Source organism: Psammomys obesus, unplaced genomic scaffold, assembly GCF_907164565.1.
Source record: "Psammomys obesus unplaced genomic scaffold, mPsaObe1.curated_primary_1811, whole genome shotgun sequence".
Lineage (NCBI taxonomy): Eukaryota > Metazoa > Chordata > Mammalia > Rodentia > Muridae > Psammomys > Psammomys obesus.
In genome coordinates this window covers 3,006,967-3,028,268 of record NW_026587556.1, presented here as the reverse complement: position 1 = coordinate 3,028,268, position 21,302 = coordinate 3,006,967, and the positions used below count along the sequence as shown (strand labels likewise).

Below are 21,302 nucleotides of genomic sequence, written 5' to 3'. Positions count from 1 at the left end.
ACACACACACACACACACACACACACACACACACACACACTCACTTGTGGACGCACTCGCTAATCTGTAAAGATATGCTAATTATGGGGCTGAAGGTGTGGCTCAGTTGGCAGACTGCCCACCTAACATGCATGAAACCTAAGTTCCATCCCTAGCATCGTACAGACTGGACAAGGCAGTGTAATGCACACCTGTTTTCAGCATGTTTGGCTATATGAGATTGTCTTGGGAAAAAAAAAAAAAAAACAACACAAAGATATAGTAACAATGGTGTCAGTACTCTTGATAAATCTAAAAAAAGATGAAGATTTGACACCTGCCGGAAATCTTTGGAGCAGAGACCTTGTATCCTTGGCTAGCAACATCCCAGGAACTGTGCTAAGCAGCAGTGTGTTTATCTTCAGATTGCACAGGTGGGGTATCTTCCAGGCACAGGCAGTCTTAAATCACAGCTAGTGGTTGTTTATCTGAGACACCTTTCCCTATTTGCGCAAGAATCTAAAGTGGCTGGGTTCTTTCTTTCTTTCTTTCTTTCTTTCTTTCTTTCTTTCTTTCTTTCTTTCTTTCTTTCTTTCTGTCTTTCTTTCTGTCTTTCTTTCTTTCTTTCTTTTTCTTTCCCTTCCTCTCTCCTCTCCTTCCCTTTCCCCTTTCTCTCTCTCTCCCTTCCTTCCCTCCCCCTCTCTCTTAAGACAGGGTCTCACTGCAACTTAGGCTGGCCAGGAACTCACTCTGTAGTTAGGGGTGGCTGATCTGTGCTTCCCCATGCCCCAGTGTCTAACAGGATCTTGGAGATTAAGCAGAGATTTGTGGGCAGAGAACAAAATAAATGCCCCCAGGGGTAGATGCCTGGCTATATAAATTACGAGAACATCAGAGTTCTGCATGGACATCAGGCTTTCCCGGGGGTTGATAGTAAGCAGCTTGCAGGGTCTTTAGGGTTAATGTCCCTGATGTTACATACTCTCTGTTAATTTATGTTCACACCAGGGATAGAACCCAGGACCCTGTGCATACTAAACTAAACAAGCACTTGGCCAGTAGGGTACATCCCAGGCCTGCTTTGGTGAAGTTTTAAGATTCTGTAAACAGTTGAAAAGTGTGCAACTTTGAAGGTGTGGATTTTCTTTTTCCAATTTGGATGATTATTGAGTCTCATGGCTGATGTTTTGTCACTATTGTGAATGCCTTCTGGATCTAGAGACTTCCTGAATGAAGCAGAGGCCAAACAAACAAACAAACAAACACCCCCCCCCAAAAAAAAAAAAGTTTTCCTTGATACTTTGGCTTCTAGTGTGGCTTTCCAGGTACTTACTGACCAGGTTGGCACCGTAGCTTTCATATGGGCCACATAGTGTCACTCTGAGTGGGGTATACACTATCAAGGCTTTTCTGTCAAGGCATCAGGCAGGGTCGTAGTGAGGCAGGCCTTCTCTCCGTAGCAGCCACATGGGTGAATGTCAAGGGTTTTCACCCTCAGAGGGTTAGGCCACCTACTCTCTGAGAGAGCAGAATGTCCCCCCTCAGTGGCGGTGCTGGACAAACATGCCCTTCCAAGAATGAGCTCTGTCCTCCCACCTCTACTTTCACCCAAGATGCTTCACCCATGGGCAGCTCTCTAAAACTTACTGTTCTTCTGCAGTACTGTTCAAGAACCAGGAAATTGGTCAGAAGTGAGCTTGACAAATTAGGAGTTTATGAAGTAGAAAAGATGACATTATTTAAAAAGAAGACATTATTAAAGCAATTTTTATACATAGAAAGGGAAATGGAGCATTTAAAAAAAACAGCTTAACAGTGTTTAATTCTTTTTCTTTCTTTTCTTTTTTTTTTTTTTTGGTCAGAATTTGTTCAAAATGCCAGCACTGGCCAACCCACTCCTGTATTTCTTTTCCTGATAACCATTTGAACTGTTTCATAATGCCGACCAAGGCAGTGACTATACCTGTTTCATAGCTGGGCAACCATCACGATGTGAAGGACAAATAATTGCACAGTGTCACAGTCAGAAATAGAATGTGAGTTCTGAGCCATGACTTCAGGCTGGACTCAGCTCCCTGCCCATTCTCCCTGCTCCTTTCTGGGAAGTTTTGGCTGTCCCACCTGAAGGTTTCAGGCTAGGCCAAGTATCAGGGCACACTTAGAAGACACCGTGTACTTGTCGACTCCCTGAGGAAAGATAATGACAAGAAACTTCAGAGTCATCGCATGCTTTCATGGTTCCTGATGATGCCCCTATGCTGTCTTATCACTGCTGAATTCAAAAACCTTCCCTTCCCTTGACCTTCATTCTGTAGAGTCCAGCCTATCGCATTCAGAAAACCCCTAAGGAGCTGCCATTTTAGAGGACATGTCTGGAATGTGTATTGTATATATGTAGTTATTGTCAGAAAAGCTGAGCAAAGGAGTAGAAAAGAAATGTATTAATACATTGCCACACTTTCTCTGTGGAGAACAAGGAGGGAATGGTGAAGGTTGCATGAAAGATCTGGGGCAGAATTAGAACCTTTTTACTCAGAGTAACCAAGCCAGACCTTATGGCATAAACCTATAATCCCAGTTGCTTAGAAGCCTGAGGGAGGAGAATCAAACATTCAAGACTTTCCTGAGCTACAGAGTGAATTAAGGTCAGCTTGGGTAACTTAGGCCCTGTTTTTACTGAAGAGGTAGCTCAGTGGTAGAGCGCCTGCCTGCCTAGCATGTAGGAAGTCCTACGTTCAGTCCCAAGTACTAGCAAAAGAGTAGGAGGGATGTGAAACAGACTCTTGCTAGGTTCATAGTTAGCCTTTGGGTTCTCATCTGTGTCCCCATCTCAAAGATACACATGTAGCCAAAGAGGAATGATAAAAATAATTACACACACTTACAAAACAAAACAAAAAAAATCACAGGTGTAACTGCTTTTACTTAAAAATTTCCTCATAAAAAGAAATTTTAATGAAACATTAATGGATGGAGGGTATAATGAACTAAAAGATGAAGCCAGGAACCAAACAGAGCAGCTGAGCAGCACAGGACAGGCTCCTGTCCTCAGTTCAGACCTAAGTAATGCTCACCGTTAAGTACACACATTGGTCTGTGTTCTAATTTCACTGTGGGAAAAGCAATGGGTTTATGTCCTTCATGAAGATGGAATGATCTTTCCTGAGGTTAAGTAAACCATCCTCCCTCACATGTGCTCCTGGAAAACCTCTTCAGCTGATCCTTGGCTGACATATGTCAAAGTTTGAGGAGCATTTTCTCCTGAGCCTCTGGTCATGTTCAGGACAATGGCAGAAGGAGAGACCAAGGCAGTTTGAGTGTCCCGCGGTCTTACCAAACGAAAGCGAGTGACCAGCAAGTTACCAGAACAGAGCCAGAATCTTGCCCCCCTCTGCTGGCTTGGAGAACTCTTCTCTGAATCCAGGGATGATGACCACTGGAAGGGGAAGCCAGCTTGTGCCCATAGACTACCCACAAAGCTCCTGAGGTGGTTGTGATTCTCTGTGTGCTGGGAAGGGATTCTGAATTTACTCCAGTTGTCTAAGGACCACACCTAGCATGTCTTCCCTTGTCACTGTGACAAAATACCTGACCCACTCCCAGTTTCAGGAACATTCATCATGGCAGCAAAGGCCTGAGAGGGAGAGCAGCTCTAGCTGCAGTGACAGGAACAGGAGGTGACCGGTCACATGGTGTGCTCAGTCAGGAAGCATAGGGGGATGTTGGCATTCAGCTTGCTTTCTCCACTCCCCTTTTCTTTCTATTCTGTTTTGAGCCCCAGCCCATGGGATGGCGTCACTCACAGTCAGGGTGTATCTTTCTTGCTCCCTGGCCCTCATGGGCATGCCCAGCAGTGTGTATTGTAGGTGATTCCAAATCTAGTCAGGTTTATTAATCTTCATAACCAGAGAGGTACTGTCTGTCCCCGCTCTTCTATCCTTTATCTCTGGAACTTCAACCTTAGTTTATTTGGGGCAGGTGAAGACTCGTTTGTCTTTTCTTTCTGGAGATAGATGGTTTGGGGTTTCTCTTTGTAGATGACTTCGAAGTCTTTGTTTTTTTAAATATTATATTACATTTACGTGTGTGTGTGTGTCAGTGTGTGTGATGTGGGAGGCTGGGGAAGAAGTTGGAGGACAACTTTTAGGAATTTTCTCCTTCTACCATACCATTCCAGGAATCAAACTCAGATCATCAGCCTTGATAGCTACTGCTTTAGTTCCCTGGGCCATCTTGCCAAACCCCCCCTCTAACATGTTTCTATGTCTGCCTCACTCCTTTTTTTGGACACTGGTCCTTGGTGTGTAGTCCAGACTGCCTTGCACTCATGATGCTTCTGCCTCAGCCTCACAAGTGGCTGGTGCTTAGCTTTGCACCTATCACTGAGATATCTAAAACACTTGGACTTATCACTAGGTGCAAAGGAATAGTGAGCTGGAGGGAAGGTGGTGGAGGATCTCAGACTGGCCAGACAGCTTCTAAAGTGAGCTTTGGGGTCATTCTAGAAGCTTTGGAGTCTTTCCTCTATGGCCTATGTCCAGTAAGAGTGCCATTTTCCTTTAAGATGGCATCTGGGTAGGGGATGTAGTTCTGAGGTGGCTCCTGGAGTAAGGTGGTTTTATCTTTGTGGCTATTTGAGTTCTCCAAAGTTCATTTCTCATGGACCTTAAATATATATGTTGCTGTATATTTATGTATCACTAAGCAAGACTGCTTACAAAGAGAGCATCAGAAGGTTGCAGAGTTTTGTTGCTATCCTGCATATCCTAAGGATCCAAAGACTTTTTCTAGAAGCTTCTGTGATAGGAAAGGTATAGGAACGGTGTTCCTAGGCTGTGACAATTAAAATTGTACACAGAATGAAAGTTAAACATTCTAAGAAGCCTTATAATTCCATTTCAGTATGCATTAGCCTTTTTTCCTAGCCATTATCATGGCACCATCTGAGCCCCTTTCCATGGTGCCCCATCATGCCCTTTGTTGGTGCTTCAGGAACTCATTAAAGACAGAGGGTAGCAGCTTCTTGGGGCTGTGCCCTGGTGAACACATTGGCTGTTTAGTTCATACTCGTCCTCTGGACTTACATGACAATAATATGAGCCAGGAAACCTCCACTGATAGGTATACCCATGAAAGGACTATCAGAGTGGTTTTCCCAGCATTCCATGGGGGATTAGAAGCCTGTGCTGATGTCATGAGCAGCTTTGGGGCTATCTCCAGAAGTGCTTCTGACACTCTGACTGTGAAAGGATGAAGATAAGACATCAAGTACCACAGCTTGTCCTAATTTAAGTAGAGCCTAAATGAAAGCAACTCTGTCGGTGTTCACGTTGTTTTATTTTCCTCTCTGTCAATTTTCATGTGATCTGGTGTTCTGTAAGATCACACACATATGTAATTGATCTTGATGTTGTTACTTAAATGAACAAGAACATCTTTCAAGGAGTTTTGTTGTTCTGTAATGTTGGTTCTTAAAAATTCTTGATCTTTTTTAAGTGTGTGCGTGTGTGCATGTGCACAAGCCATGGTGCATATGTAGAGGTCAAAGGACATCTTTTTTTCCACTTATTTTTTTTAATTTTTCATAAATTATTCACTGTATATCCTGATTGTAGTCCCCTCCCTCATCTCCTTCCAATCAAGTTGATTTTTCTCCTTCCACCACATGGATCTCAGAAATCTCAGAAATTTTAAGTCACCAGGCTTGGTGGCCATACTGCTTTACCCACTGAGCCATATTGCTGGTCCTAATTTTATTGTTTTGTTTTGGTTTTTTGGTAGAGTCTCTTGTAGCCCAGCCCAGCCTCAAACTCTTGATGTAGCCACGATGACCTTGAACTCCTTATTCTCTTGCTTCTACCTCTCAAGTGCTGGGGTCAGATCCTGTTTTTATCTGGAACTGGAGGCCAAGCCCAGAAGTAATGCTTAAGCACCCTACCAAAGGAGCTATGCCTTCAGCCCCCAAGGACATATGCTTGATATGGATTAATCTCTTTTTATGATTTATTTTTATTTTATGTTCATTGGTGTTTTGCCTGCATGTATGTCTGTGTGAAGGTGTCAGATTCCCTGGAACTGGAGTTACAGACAGGTGTGAGCTGTCATTTGGGTGTTGGAAATTGAACCCAGTTCCTCCGGAAGAGCAACCAGTGCTCCTAACTGCTGAGCCACCTCTCCAGCCCCCTATGGCTCACTCTTAAGTAATGTTCTTGTAGCTGTCTTCCCTTTAGATAAGCCTTCCTGTCTAGAGTGATCTGGGAATGCTCCATGGCTGTGCCCACCCCACACTGAGCATTTGAAGGATGGCTGGTGCAACTGAGAGGCTACCTTTGAGTTTACTTTCCCTGTAATCAGCTTAAGTTTTGAGAGCTACCTGGTACTAGAGGACTCCTCAGTAGGTGCTCGGTCTGCAGGGGGTGCCATGTTTATGCCTAAAGCTCAGGAGTGTTTAGGAGAAGCAATTACTCATTTAGACTCTTGGGGCAAATTTGACTTCTGTAAACCTGAGAAAATGCATATACATTTTCTTCCATTGAATCTATATCAGCTTCATGAAGTTCTCGAATCAAGTGACTGCTAAATTTGAAAGTCCTCTTTATTACTGGGGAAAACTGTTTTTGAAGGGCATGGTGCTTTTTCATGGCCTACTTGAAAGCAGCCTGTCCGGGACAGGTTGATTTTCCTCATCCTGAATACAGACCCTCCTTGTGTGTCTCCTGCCTACCCTCTCCCCACCACCACCACTTATTGTGCTAGGCACTTTATTCCTGAGCCCAGCAGCTGTTGTGACAGGGGGACAGTGTGCATTCTTAGACGGCAGCTGCCCAAAGCATTTCTAATCTGGTTTTGGCAGGAAATACCATACAAGTGAAAGCCAAAATAAAAGAAGCTTGAAAAGTAGCAGAGTAACGTAGGGCACCACTAACGTGGGGTCTATTTTCTTCTGCAAATGGCATTAGTAGTTTGTTAACACGACAGGGCCACCACTCAGGAGTGGAACTACGTGTAGCCAAGCTTAAATCCACATCTAGCTGCTGGAGACAGGGATTCGGGGTTAAGACCATGTACTACTTTTTTTTCCTGATTTTTAAAATTATTACAGTTTATTCACTTTGTATCCCAGCTGTAGCGCCCTCCCTCATCCCCTTCCAAACCCCTTCCCCCTCCCTCTTCTCCTTCCATGCCCTTCCCCAAGTCCACCTATAGGGTCGGTCCTCCTCCCCTTCCATCTGACCCTAGTCTATCAGGTCTCATCAGGACTGGCTGCATTGTCTTCCTCTGTGGCCTGGTAAGGCTGCCCACCCCCCCTGCTCTGGGGGAGATGATTGAAGAGCCAGCCACTGAGTTTATGTCAAAGACAGTCCCTGTTCCCACTTGGTACCCACTTGGAGACTGAGCTGCCATAGGCTACATCTGTACAGGGGTTCTAGAGTATCTCCTTTGCTGGAATGTCAGTCTCAGAAAAGACCCCTGGGCCCAGATTCTTTTGGTTCTGTTGCTCTCCTTGTGGAGCTCCTGTCCCTCCAGGTCTTTCTATCTCCCCCTTCTTTCATAAGAAATTGTGGTACATTTACACAATACTACACAGCAATTAAAAACAAGGAAATCATGAAATTTGCTGGTGGGAACTAAAAAGATCATTCTGAGTGAGGTATCCCAGAAGCAGAAAGACACACAGGGTATATACTCACTTATAAGTGGATATTAGACATAAAAGATAAGATAAACATACTAAAAATCTGTACACCTAAAGAATGTAAACAAGAAGGAGGACTCTGGGTAAGATGATCAATCCTCATTCAGAAAGGCAAATGGGATAGACATCAGAAAAGGGAGAACACAGGGAACAAAAGAGGAACCTACCACAGAGGGCCTCTGAAAGACCCTAACCAAGGTATCAGAGCAGAGACTAAGATTTATAGCTGTGTTCTACTCTTCTAGAGGCCCCATGTTCAATTCCCATCACCCCAACTGGGTGGCTCACAACCATTTGTAATTTCAGCTCCAGGCAATCTGACACCTTCTGTGCTCTGTGGGTACCTACAAGCACACACACACACACACTTTAAAATAAACCTTCAATAAATACAGAATCTAACTCAAGGCCTAGAATAGTCTAGTAGGAGGGTATTACTATTTTTGCTTTTTAAATGATATACTATACTACAAATTTGTTTTAATTGAGTTAGCAAAGAACTTAAAAATTATTGTTCTTTCAAGATAAACTACTCATTGATAATTAGTGGTTCTGGGTCCCTCCCCTCCTCTGCTCTGTGCTATGCAATGTCACCCACCCTCTACAGAAACGGTTTCAACATTCCTTCAGCTTTATTTGTGTATCTGTTTGGCAAGCGAGCTTACTTTTGCTGAATGCAAAGAATAAAAGCATGTCCTTAAAAGCATGTCTCTTTCCTTCAAAGTAAGAGTTCTTCAGCAGGCACAGGTATGAGTGTCAGCATGGAGCCACTTTACATGGAAGGTAAAAACTCCTCAAGAGGTGAGAGAGAGGGCTCAGCAGGTAAAAGTGCTTGTTGCCAAGCCTGACAGCACTCGTCCTATCCCTGGGACCATATGGTGGAAGGAAAGAATGGACTTCTATAGGTTGTCCTATAGGACTTCTATAGGGTTTCCTATAGGTTGTTTTCTGACTTCTACAATTTCATCCTGGCCCTCATGCACCTCTCTCCCATACAAAAACAAATAAGTAAATCAATATGAAATTTTAAAAATTCCTCAAGTTGTAATTACAAACAAATGAATTTTGTCCCTGAAGAGATTCTACCAAGCGCTCACCTTTGTGTCTCCAGTTCTACGCTAGGTCGCATTCTGCTTCCTATAGAAGGCGCAGGTAGCCCCGGCCTCTGAGAGACCCCTTAGAAGGTTCCAGGGGCTATCCTAGGAGAAGAGGCCTGCCAGCCATCTGGCCTGTGCTCACCGAGTCTGGTTTTCCTTGCAGACCTTCACTGCCTGGTGCAACTCGCACCTGCGGAAAGCTGGCACGCAGATTGAGAACATCGAGGAGGACTTCAGGAACGGCCTCAAGCTCATGCTGCTTCTGGAAGTCATCTCAGGTGCGAGCGTGTGCAGGCACCAGGACGAGCCTAACATGAGATACGCAGGGCGATGTCTGTCACCACGAACGCACCTTTTGAACTTGGCCGAATACAACATGGCGAAAGCTGGGGCAGTGGTGCACACTTTTAATCCCAACACCAAGGCAGGTGGATTTCTGTGACTTCCAGGCCAGCCTGGGTCTACACAGAAAGTTACAGGCAAGCCAGGTCTACACAGTAAGACCCTGTCTCAAAGAACAAGGCCAAGAAAAACTTTTTCAAAGAGGAGTCTAGCTGGAGTTTTGTTTTTGTTTTTTGTTTGTTTGTTTGTTCTTGTTCTAAAAGAAGAATAGATTCTGTATAGAATGGACTTAAAATGTTTAGGACTGGATGTGACAGTGCATCTCTATTATTCCAATCTGAGCCAAAAGGATCACCATGAGTTTGAGACCAGCCTAGGCTAAATAGGAGTTGCAGGCCAGTTTAGGGTACATGGTGAGATCTAGTCTCAAAAAACAAAAACAAAACAAAACAAAAAACCAGTAAAACAAAATAGTATCCTGCAGATCTCAATGAGAGAGAACACTCGTTTGGCGCCCGTCAACAAAATAGCATACTGCAGCTTTCAGTGAGGGGGAAAAGTGGACACTTGTTTGCTACCTGCCAAGCCACCCGCTTCATCTTTAGCCCACCTAGCATAGATCCAGACATGAATGACCTCTGCTGCCAGTGCTCGTGTTTCACGTGGCTCTGAAACTTGTGCAAAGATCACCCTGGGCTTGTCAGCTGGGTGGCCCTTGAGGAGATGGTGAGCCTGCTCTAATCCAGAGAGCCTCATAACCAGATGTCTAGGAAGACCTCTGGCAACCACTTCTGTGATTTAGGCTGCTAACTTCCTCCTACAGCTAGCCAGCATTGGAATGGTCCAGGGCTACTAACTGGCTTCTCTCTTTATGAATATGAAAGTTGGCTGATGGCCAGACCGAACAGACACTGGTATATCTGCAAACGGTGTGGTGGACTTAATGGTATAGTTCTCTTGGCCACATTGGCTGTGTTCCCTCCTTGTGATTTATGGAAACTAGGAACATACAAGAATCAGTAGAGCGATCATCTCCTCTTAAGGAAAGCCTGGACTCTAGTATTCAACTCCTTGATTCAGAACCAAGCAGTACTCTGCATAATCGTCTTTTCTTCCTTCAGGGGAAAGGCTGCCCAAACCTGACCGGGGCAAAATGCGGTTCCACAAGATTGCTAATGTCAACAAGGCTTTGGATTACATAGCCAGCAAGGGAGTGAAACTGGTGTCTATTGGGGCTGAAGGTAGGTGAGAGGTGGCCTCAGAAGGAGGAGATGGCCTGTGACTTCTGTTTTCTCTTCCCTCCCTCCATGCTCCTGCCTGCCTGTATCATGACCCCTCCTAGGCACTGCTTATCGACGTAAGAACCCATGTGCCAGGAATGGGGACCAGGTTCTAGACTTATTGGTAAGAAAAATAACGCCAAGTTTCACACCTGGTCATCTTCAGATGTCTCACTGAAGTGAGAAGGAAGACTCACGGTAACCGGAACGACTCAGGGTTAGGAACTGATCACCAGGACAGATGTGGTCCTGAGACATGCCGGTCATTTCGTAACCCAGGAGGCTAAGGTCCATTATAAGTTGGAGTTCAGTCTGGGCTGCACAGGGAGTTCAAAGCCAGGAGCTGGACCAGCTGCATGTCACCGTGATGCTGAGTCCTGCCACTGCTGCTTAGGGAAGACTGCAGGAGGGGGCAGGGCGGAGATTAGGATGCCTTCCCTCCGGTGGAGTCCCAGAACTCCGAGGTGGTCTGCAGTGACAAAGCATATGCGATACTGGTGCATATTATTAACCTAGAATTCATTGAAACCAGAGGCATTTGCTCACAAGTACCGCTCACCCAGACACTCTGCGACGCTTGTCTAAACAGACGGCTCCTCTCCTGCGTATACTTGCCAACAAGTTGTGTGCTGATTGTGTCATCTGCCCATTCACTTATTTTTCTCGCCCACAGAAATAGTCGATGGCAACGTGAAAATGACCCTGGGTATGATCTGGACCATCATCCTCCGCTTCGCCATTCAGGACATCTCAGTGGAAGGTAAAAGTCACGGATGGTGATCCAGTTGCCTCATGTGGAAACTGAGCTTGTAAATTAAAATCTGAGTAGGATATTGTGACATTGAGCAGTCACTTACATGATCAAAGGAGAGGTATCTAAACTGAGTTTTCAAAAATTTTATATATTTATATGGGAAAAGACCCTGGCAGCGCTGTTCTATTCTTGGGGTAGAATCACTTTGCAAAAGATGAGCACATGTTTAGAGCAGATGGTGTTTTTAACATGACTTTCTTTACTGTGAATTGTACTAGGAAGTTCAGACATTAACTAATGCAATAGGCAGAGGGATTTCCTTTCTTCTTTGTATTCTCTTTCCTTCCCTCCCTCCCTCATTCCTTCCCTCCTTTCCTCCCTCTCTATTCCTTTTTCCTTCTCTTTCTCTCTTCACTAGGTATTGAAGTAGGACCTTGCACATGCTAAACACGTGTTTCATCACATAGCTATCCCCCAACACCCCTAGGGCAAAGTTCTTTTAGCTCTAGGACCCTTTAGGCTTACAGCTAGAATACTTTAATAATAATAATAATAATAATAATAATAATAATAATAACAACAACAACAACAACAACAACAATATTGGGCATGGTGGTTGACACCTATAAACCAAACACTCAGGAAGGTAAGACAGGGGGTTCACAAGTTTGCAAACACCTCAGGTTTCACAGTGCCAGGCCAGCCAAGGATACATAGTAAGACTCTGTTTTAGCCCCCAAACATCCTCTGCATACCTCCAAATAAAGATGAAAGAGAAAACAAAACAAAACCAAACCAGGATTTCCTAGCTGAGCTAATGCAATGCTGTTAACAGTCTTCAAAATAGTATCTGCTCTGTAAAGTGGGCTTACCTGTTGTAGTATTTAAATTTAGTATGTAAAGACTGCCACAATCATGACAAATTACTGTTTTTTTAAATAAATTGGGAACCTTTAGGAAGCATCCTGTTATTTTCATTAGCATGAAGGAATGCACTTTAATAGAACCACATTGTGCAGGAGTTTTCAAATGCAGATTGTGTTCTTCAAACTGGCTGTCATTTCTGAGCCTGAATTGAGGTTTAAATGTCATTATATCTTGCTTTGATGTTTTAGATGACACAAATGGGTCCTAAAAAGGGAATCACTTCAGTGAACTAGAAAGTTCTCTAAGGACATATACTGCAGGCATCTTGTCACATAGTACAGTAGGCAGAGAAGTAGGTATCTATCTGTCTGTCTACCTACCTACCTACCTATCTAGTTATTGAGACAGGGTTTCCTTGTGTAGCTGTGGCTGTTCTGGACTCACTTTGTAGACCAGGCTGGCCTCAAACTCACAGAGATCCGCCTGCCTCTGCCTCCCAAGTGCCGGGGTTACAGGCGTGTGCCACCGCACCCAGTGGGAAGTAGGTTTCTAAAAAAGATTTATTTATGTGTGCGTGTGAGTGCAGGTGTCCTTGGAGGCAAGAAGACTCAGCCAGGCCCCCTGGAGCTGGAAGTCTATGTAGTTATGAGCTGCCCACCATGCGAGCCGGGTGCAGTATGTGCTCTTAACTCCTGAGCCTTTTCTTCTCTCCAGCCCCACCGGGTGGTTTTTAATGATTGCTGGCTGATGAGTCACTAAAACCACCAGAAGGAACATCACAGCCTCTTCTAGCCTGGGAAGAACGATAAGAAACACTCCGCTTCTCACCACTCAGGCTAGCTTAGCTGGTAGTTACCAAGGTAAAGGCAGCCCCTCTAACTGGCAGCCCGGCCTGCCCCCGAACCTGTTCTGCCGATGCACATGCCGTGACTGGAGAGATGAGCAGGCAGTTCTAATTCTCAGAATGTCAAGGTGACATCTGTCAGCAGCACAGAATTCAGATTTAATTACAAGAGGTGCTGGTGGGGTGACTTAGCCTGACAACGTGAGTTGTTGGGTTTCTGGGACCCACAAGGTGGAAAAAGAATACTGACTCCTGAAAATTGTCCCCCGGCTTCCACATGTGCACCGTGGCACACATGCGTGCACTCTCATGCATGCACACACACAAACACACAAACACACACACACACACACACAATTTTTAAAAATTTTAAAGAAATAAGTATTTAAGAAAAATATTTAATTACAGTGATCAAACAGTTGTTAGACTAAAAGGCATAGTAATAAATTTTGTTAAAAATAAAATTAAAAACAAAAGAGCAGTAATAATGAGGGGCAGAGAGGTCATGGGCACACCAGCCTGGTACATACTGAGAGCCATGAATGCTTTGTTCAGAGCTGGGCTTGGCTTAGAACCCCATTTGCCCTATGCTGAGTAGGGGATTACCAGAAATCCAGCAAATCTTCCTTTAGTCAGCATGACAGGGGTGAACTAGGCCTTGTTTTTTTTCTGACTGGTTGTTTTTTTTTCTTTTTATATTTTTCTTGTTACTTGGTTTTTGGTTGCTAGATTAAACTCAGAGCCATAGGAACACTAACCACACAGGTGTTCTACTCCTGAGCTTCATCGCATAGCCCTGGTTTTGAAATTAGTGATTAGTGAATTCAAAATTTAATTTTTTTCAGGCGTAGCTATGAGAATGACATTGTCTGTGTTTCCCCTAAATGATTTCTTGTACGTCAAAAATAAAATAGCCTTCCTTCTGAGTGGCCTGCCACACACACACCTTTTCTTGGTGTCGTTACAGAAACATCTGCCAAAGAAGGCCTGTTGCTATGGTGTCAGAGGAAGACGGCGCCATACAGAAATGTGAACATCCAGAACTTCCACACCAGGTAAGCCCTAGGACCCTCAAAGCCAGCCTATACCCGGCCATGGAAGCCATGGGCTTATATCAGTATCTCTCCTGTTCAGGGGCTGATTTACACAGGAGAAGTGAAGCTGTATTTTCCCAGTGCTTAGGGTCTCCCACGGGAGACAGTCTGTTAGGGTTTGCAAACAAGGGGCCATGTTCGTAAGTGGAGGCTGTGTTGTGCCAGAGCTCTTCCTAGCTGGTGGCTCCTTTGCCCCAACTCTAGGACAAGATGGCAAGAGGGGTGGTCTCTTACCTGTGGCCGTGAAACCCCAGCAGACTCTGCAACCACCGCAGGCACTCCTGCACCCTGACCTCTTCCTGATTAGTCCACCAGCTTTAATTTCTATAGTCCACCAGCTTTAATTTCTAACATTGAAGATAAATGGGGAAGTCCCATTTTAAAAATGACAGGGAACAGGACAAGTGAAACCCAGGCTTGGTGTGAGAGCGCACTGTGGCTCTGGTTGCAGGCTTAGCTCCCAGGCGGCTTTCTAGCCCTGTCACATGTGAGCAGAGGCTTGGCCATGTTTTCATCCTTTGGATGGTGAGTTCCTGTGGGTCTGTGGATAGAAGGGGAAAGGAAGGACCAGGTCCCAGCACAGTGAGCAACTGGGAGGTGCTTCTGCCTAGGAAATGATTAGATTAATGGCTGTTAGAGAGGGAGAGTCAATTTTCTTTAAGGGTGTAACCCTTGTTGGGTCAACCATGCTTCAGTGGATGGCCCTATGCCCATGTGAGAAATTAGGGAGGAGTAGGGATGAATATGTTTAAAAATGTACTGTCTACTTATATGGAACTCTCAAAGAAATATTTAAAAATTATACTTAAAAATATGTTAGAATATCTCCAAGCTGGGCCTTGCAAGTAGAGGCCCAATATAGCATATCCTGTCCCAAAGAAGGCAGGAAGGACTGAGATAGCCAGCTGGGGTGAAAGTCAAGTCCCCGTGTTTGCCTGTACTCACCTCTCCCTTCTTCTCACACTGGGCCAAGATGGACTCAAGCCCTTCCAAGTGATGCTTCCTCCAGGGTCTTCTTCCATTTCTAACTCTTTTGGTGACACCTCCCATTCCCCACTCTCACTGGCCCTGCCGTCAGCAGTACACTCAGAGCTGAGCGTCCAAGGAGCCATTAGAGGTGATGTCTATGCCCCTGCTGACATCCAAGTCTGCCCTGTGACCTCACCTACAAGCCTTGGCCTGCTAAAAAGTAAAAGTGAGCTCAGAATGGTAGCACCAACCGGCAGTCCCAGCACTTAGGCTGCTGCTGGAGGGTTGAGAGGCCAGCCTGAGCCATGCTGAAGACCCTGTCTCAAAATAAACAGAGAAGTCAATAAAGGCAATCCCCCTGAGGACAGACGGAGTAGCTGGGAGCTGGCAGTGGCTCAGAAAGTACTATAAGAACTCTCAGAGGGAGCATCACCCAGATACTCCCGTGGTCAGTGTCCTTGGGGAGGGAGGTTACTGGGAAGCATCAGGGAAGGAAGAGAATGGAGAATGGGTAAAGAATGAATAGGAAACCCCAGGATCAGATGAGTAGGAGATCAGTGGTAGGCTTATCTTCTCTTCCATTGCTGTCTCTGTCAGCACACAGTGAATAGGTGTAGGGTCCCTGGCAAGGCTGGGCCTGCTCAAATCAGAAAGGAAGGGAACAGGGAAGGAAGTGTGTATGGGAAAGTACAAGGCTGGACCATCCATTGGTGTTACTCATTGGGGAGGGGCAAAGACCCTTTGGTACATGACTTTGGGAACAGCTGTTGTCTCACCCAGGGGAACCTGGGGTCTGTACATTAACCCACATTCTTCTCCTCTGTGTTGTGAAGCTGGAAAGATGGCCTTGGACTCTGTGCCCTCATCCACAGACACCGGCCCGACCTCATTGACTACTCAAAGCTTAACAAGGTCATTCATTTGGGGTGGCTTTCAGTGTACCCCACCCATCACACTCAGCATGTCACCCCGAGAATGAGCACATCAGCACTGACTAGCATGGATGTGGGCTGCCCAGAAGGCTTTACATATGTTGAAGGCTTTACATGCCTCTACAGAGATGGACGGTGTCTAGGGTTTGGTGAAATAAGAAAGGTTCATTTGCTTCCCCCCTTTTTAATGTGGCACCAGGAGGTTGTATATGCTAGGGCAGAGTTTATGGCTGAGCTGTATCTCCAGCCCTTAAATTCCCTTTCTTTCTGGAGTGTTCTCACGTATCTGAGAATACTTAAGTCACATAAAGGATCATCACAACTATGTCACTGTGGATGGCAGAAATTAGTTATTTATCTTACAAAAGAAGCTTTTTTTTTTTTTTTTTTTAGGTGATTAACCTTAGAAAACAATTCAGTGTACTAGGTCTCAGATGAGGTTGGGGTTGGGTGAAGGAGTGTCGCGGCAGGGTCTCTTGTAGCTGGGGCTGGCTTTGAACGCTTCATCTTCCTGCCTCTACATATTAAATATCACGACTGCAAGAGTGCTCCTCTCCCGACTCCATCTTTAAAGGCAGCTTTAGAGCCAAGTGCGGTGCCCAGCATTTGGAGGTTTGAGGCAAGGGAGTAGTGAATTTGAGGACAGCCTGGACGATCCAGTAAGACTCTGTCTAATAAGAAAAACAAAAAGGACATTTTAAAATGTAGGTGGTAGAGCAAAGAGAAATATGGCCTTCCTCTGGAATTGCCACACTTCAGAAATAACGGTCCAGGAAGAGTTGGGACCACGAAGAGCACAACCGTCTCTGACATGCGTGGCTTAGGTTGGAGGCCACAGATTTTTCTCCTGGGTGCTGGTGTGCTGAGCTGGCCATTCACGTGTGCTGTGTGTCTTGGTTTGGAAACTGGCTCTGTTGCATGCTGCCCTCCTGTGTGTGGCATGTCCAGTGTGGGGCAAGTGCCCCCTGGCTTCCCTCACTCTTTTCAGTTATCACTTGCCCACCCCTTCCCTGCTCCCGCTCCAGCCTGTCTTCATCCATTCAGAGCCCATGAAGGTTGATTTGGTCCCCAGAAATGAGGAAGGAGGTCCCATCATAGAAAGTCACCAGGCTCACCAGTGCACATATTTTCCTGTCCTCTGGGTTACCTTGAAATATTTAAAGCATATGTACATTTTCACCAGTGCGCATATTTTCCTGTCCTCCGAGTTACCTTGAAATATTTAAAGCATACGTACATGTTCCCCATGAATATTTATCGGATTTATAAAATGAAGATCTTGTTCTAAATAGACTGTTTCATTATCAGTTTAGAGTGATCAGTTTTTATTTTGAAAGTGAAAAGACTTACGGAATTGGTCATCTGTAGTGGGGAGAAAATTGGTAATACAATGACAAGTAGTATTTTACATTCTGCATGTCAGAATCTATTATAAATAATGTGCATATCCATATATTCTCAATATATGTAAGCATGTGTGTAAAATCATGGACACATATTTATTGAATCATCACACTAAAGTCAGTGCTTTAGGTTTTGTTAGTTTGTTTGACACAGGGCCTGGCTGTATAACCCAGACTAGCCTTAAACTCATAGTGATTCTCCTGTCACAGCCTTTTGAGTGCTTGCACTATAGGCATGAACCACCACACCAGGCTTCAGTACTTACTATTTTAGTTTTGTAGACCTAGAAAGCTGGAGAGGCTGAGCTTGTCCAGGGTCACGTGACTTCCTACTTGTACTAGGAAGTACTAACTTGCTACATTTCATCTCTTTAAATGGTTGTCAGGAAGTCTCAAAGTTACCACTCCGTTCTGAGCACCAGAATCTTTCTTATATATTTTTTGAAAATTTATTTTTACCTTATTAGTAAGCTTCATAAACATAGCCATAAAACAGGCAAGTAGGATCTGCTTAGTGAAATCAATCAAATGACTATATGCTTTATTAAAACAATAGTTAGTTAAAAGCCATTTTGCCTGATGCGCTCATGTCTTCTGTGCGGTAAAGGAGATGACACTGGCCCTCTCACTGGGCACATCTGGAACGTGTTTCCCAGTCCCAGGCTTTCAGATATTCTCTTGTAGTAAGGGGACGGCACACTGCAAAGCCATGCAGTTTCTGAGATGCCCAAACGGCCAGACAAGATGGCTCAGCAGGTAAAGGTGCTTGTGGCCAGGCCTGCCGACCTGAGTTCAACCTCTGGGCCCATGGTGGAAGGAGAGCCACAAATCGTGGAAGTTGCCCCCTGGCCTGCACACATACTCTATGATACGCATGTGCCTAAAAAGACACACACAACACACACACACCAATAATAAATTTAAAGAAATTTAAAATATTTACTAATAATAATAAAAAAAAACAACATTGCAGTAAAAGTTGATTGAAGTTGTCCTTGAACTAGCACTGTTGTTCATTTGGATTTTTTTTCTCTTACGTCCATCCATTTCAGATTCATCATAATTCACCTCTTTAATAGATTAAGATAGTTTATGTTAAGTCTTTAGTTTTTCAGTACTTCAGTTACACATGTCTAGTTAGCCTTGTTATGTATATTTCACAGGTGGAAACCATAATTTTCCTATAAAAATAATTTTTTCTATAAAAAATGACTACTGTGAATTCACTTGCGATTTTAATACTTTCTTCGCCTTAACCTAATAAAAACATCATTTCTGCTCTTTACAGCCACCTTGTAACCTCTCTAGAAAGCTAAGCATTTCACCCAATATCACCTGCCTTTGTCTTCCTACCCTCAACTTGCTTATATTCTGAACCAACATATTACCCTGGGTGTGGAGGTACACACCTGTAAGCCTGGCACTTGGCAAGTAGAAACAGGAGGGTTAGCTCAAGGTAGGGCTTTGTAAGATGTGTTAAACAAACACCCCCCACCCCGATAATTGGGGTGAACATTTCCCTCTGAGATCACCTTCCACATCTGGAAAATGGCTTCCGTGATTAAGAACGGATGAGGGTTTTCTATGGACTGAAAACTAAGCCCAATTGTGTACCTGGGTGTCCTTTCTTCCCAGTGCAAAATATCTGACTGCTCACCTGCTAATCCAGCATCCCCCTTCAACTTTGCTTACGTCATGGGGGGCGGAGCTGCATGGGTCCTGTGCTTTCTGTGACTTTTGATGTTTCTCTCCGTGTCTCATGAGAAGCAACATTGTAGAGTTCTAGTCCCGTGTGAGCAGGAAGGTGTCCTTTCTGGGGCGAGGTGTGTGTCTTGTTTTTGCTTTGGTATTTTAAAAACCTGCTCATGTTGTTTTCCACACAGGATGACCCCATAGGAAACATTAACCTGGCCATGGAAATAGCAGAGAAGCACTTGGATATTCCTAAAATGCTGGATGCTGAAGGTGAGACGAAAAGCATGCCTACTGAGTTACAGAAGACAACCTAGAGACCGTAGACGCAGTGGCTGTGGATGGGAAGTTTGCAGAACCACAGGCATGGTACACCTGAACTACTCACGGCTCTGACAAAGCTCTGTCCCTCAACACATGAGCATCAGAGTTTTGTTGCTAAAAAAACAGGCCAGCAGAGTCGTAGAGACGGGATTTGACCAAAAATCTCAGCATTAGCTTCCGAGAAGCGGAATGCTTTGGTAGGTAGACTGGTATCTAGATAGGAGCATGTGATTATTATGTATGTGTGTGTATGTCTGTGTACGTACACATACATACATATACACAGAGAATACAAATACATATCCCAAGTGTGTATAAATATGTACATACATACGTGTTTACACACATTACATAGATAGTGCTGTGGTCCCAGAGAATGAATGCAGGCCCTTCCACTCAATCTACACAAACACTCTACCATGGAACTCTATCCCCAGCTCTTTCTTTACTTTCTATTTTGAGCCAGGGTTTCAAGTCTCATTTGTTTACCTAGGCTGTCCTTGAACTCACTCCATAGTCCAGCCAGGTCTTAACGTTTGCTCTACTTCTCTCAGCCTCTAGTAGCAGAGACCGTAAGTCTCTATCACCAGACTTTGTTGGTTTAATGTTTTCTTTAAAAAACAAATAGACTTCCTGTGTTTTGTTTTGTTTTCAGTAACACCACTTATGCTTTTTTTCTCCCCTGTGTAGAGATAAGTTTAGCAAATAAATCTCTTTGTGAGATCACCACTTAAGGGAAAACACATCTTTCCAGCTAAAAGCTGTAGAATTAAATTTAAAATATAGAACATTTGGCCACCAGTGTACTAACCAAACCTTCACATTTTGTTTTTAATTTATCTAAATGAAACATAATGTTGACAGCCCCAAGAGGACTCCTGCACACTACCAGCTCTCCTTCTGAGACTTGTTTCAAATACTTCCTGTGACCCTTTGGAGTGGCGAATTCATGTGGGCTGTACCTGTGGCCCACTGTTTAAAGCACAGACGTTTGAAGAGAGCGTGCGTGCGAGCACTTACCCCTCAGCAGACGTTTACTGAACACTTACTGTGAGCAAGATCGTCTCTGCTGGGAGCTGGAGGGGATCCTGAATTGTGTAGGTTGCCACCCTCTGTGGATTTGGCTTTGCCGTTTACTTTTGTTGATGTTAGTGCCATTATTCCCTACCGGGAATTCCAGTCATTTCTCTTGGGGCTAAACAACCACAAGCTGGGTTTCCTACAGCACCAGAGACCTTTCTCCTTACAGCTCTAAGTCTGGCCTCAGGGTGTTGGTCTGGCCAACAGCTGCTAGGAGATCCTTCCCTGCCTTGGCTTTGTGCTTTCTCCCAAGCTCCCTAGAAGGAGAAAGCCAAAAGGGAGCATAGAAACGTTCCTTTACAGCTGTCCTCTCCAAACTACATTTGTGTTCATGTAGACTCTTCACGGACCCTTCCTTGTGGTAATGAACTACACAGGGCTCTTGAATTAGTACCCAGGGTGGGTTAACAGGTTCATCTCTCTCTGTTCATTAATGCCTCTCAAATGCTAGTCCCAAGTGGAAGGCCAGGATTGCTTTTGAATGTATTGATAGTTGTCAGCAGGATCAGCAACCACCATGACTGCCCTGGCCCTGCTCTCGTTCTCCTCTATTCTTAGGTTTCTCTGAGCCTCTGGGTCCTGGGCTGGGTGTGCCGTTATCCTTCACTTTGTCCTTCTGGCTGAAGGACTGCTTTAGCACATGTGTCATTTCCTCCTCCCTTTCTCTCTACCTTTTCCTTTCCCTCCAGTCTTCACCTCTCCCTCTCCCTCTCCCTCCCTTCTGTCCAGTTCTCTGGGCAAGGTTTTTGAGTCTGCTATGTAACTCAGGCTGGCCCAGAACCAGGGGTAATACCCCCAGTCCCTGCCTCAGCCCCCCTCCAAGTGCTGGAGTTACAGGCATGTGCCATCCTGTCTTTTCTTCCTCTTCCCCTTTAATGATCCAGCATGCTTATACACTGTATTAACCATAGTTTGTAGAACAGTCTTGTACAGGAGTCTTGTAACTTAA

At 44.7% G+C, this 21,302-nt stretch overlaps 1 protein-coding gene across 1 annotated transcript in view; it reads left to right on the top strand.

The window, feature by feature from the left end:
* The window catches only part of Actn2 (actinin alpha 2), a 50,060-nt gene that overhangs the window by 2,705 nt on the left and 26,053 nt on the right, over window positions 1-21,302 (top strand). The window contains exons 2-7 of the mRNA XM_055603924.1: window positions 8,936-9,050; window positions 10,236-10,355; window positions 11,068-11,154; window positions 13,827-13,914; window positions 15,756-15,834; window positions 19,141-19,222. Of these exons, the coding sequence (XP_055459899.1) occupies window positions 8,936-9,050; window positions 10,236-10,355; window positions 11,068-11,154; window positions 13,827-13,914; window positions 15,756-15,834; window positions 19,141-19,222 (571 nt within the window). The remainder of the gene's footprint in view (window positions 1-8,935; window positions 9,051-10,235; window positions 10,356-11,067; window positions 11,155-13,826; window positions 13,915-15,755; window positions 15,835-19,140; window positions 19,223-21,302) is intronic.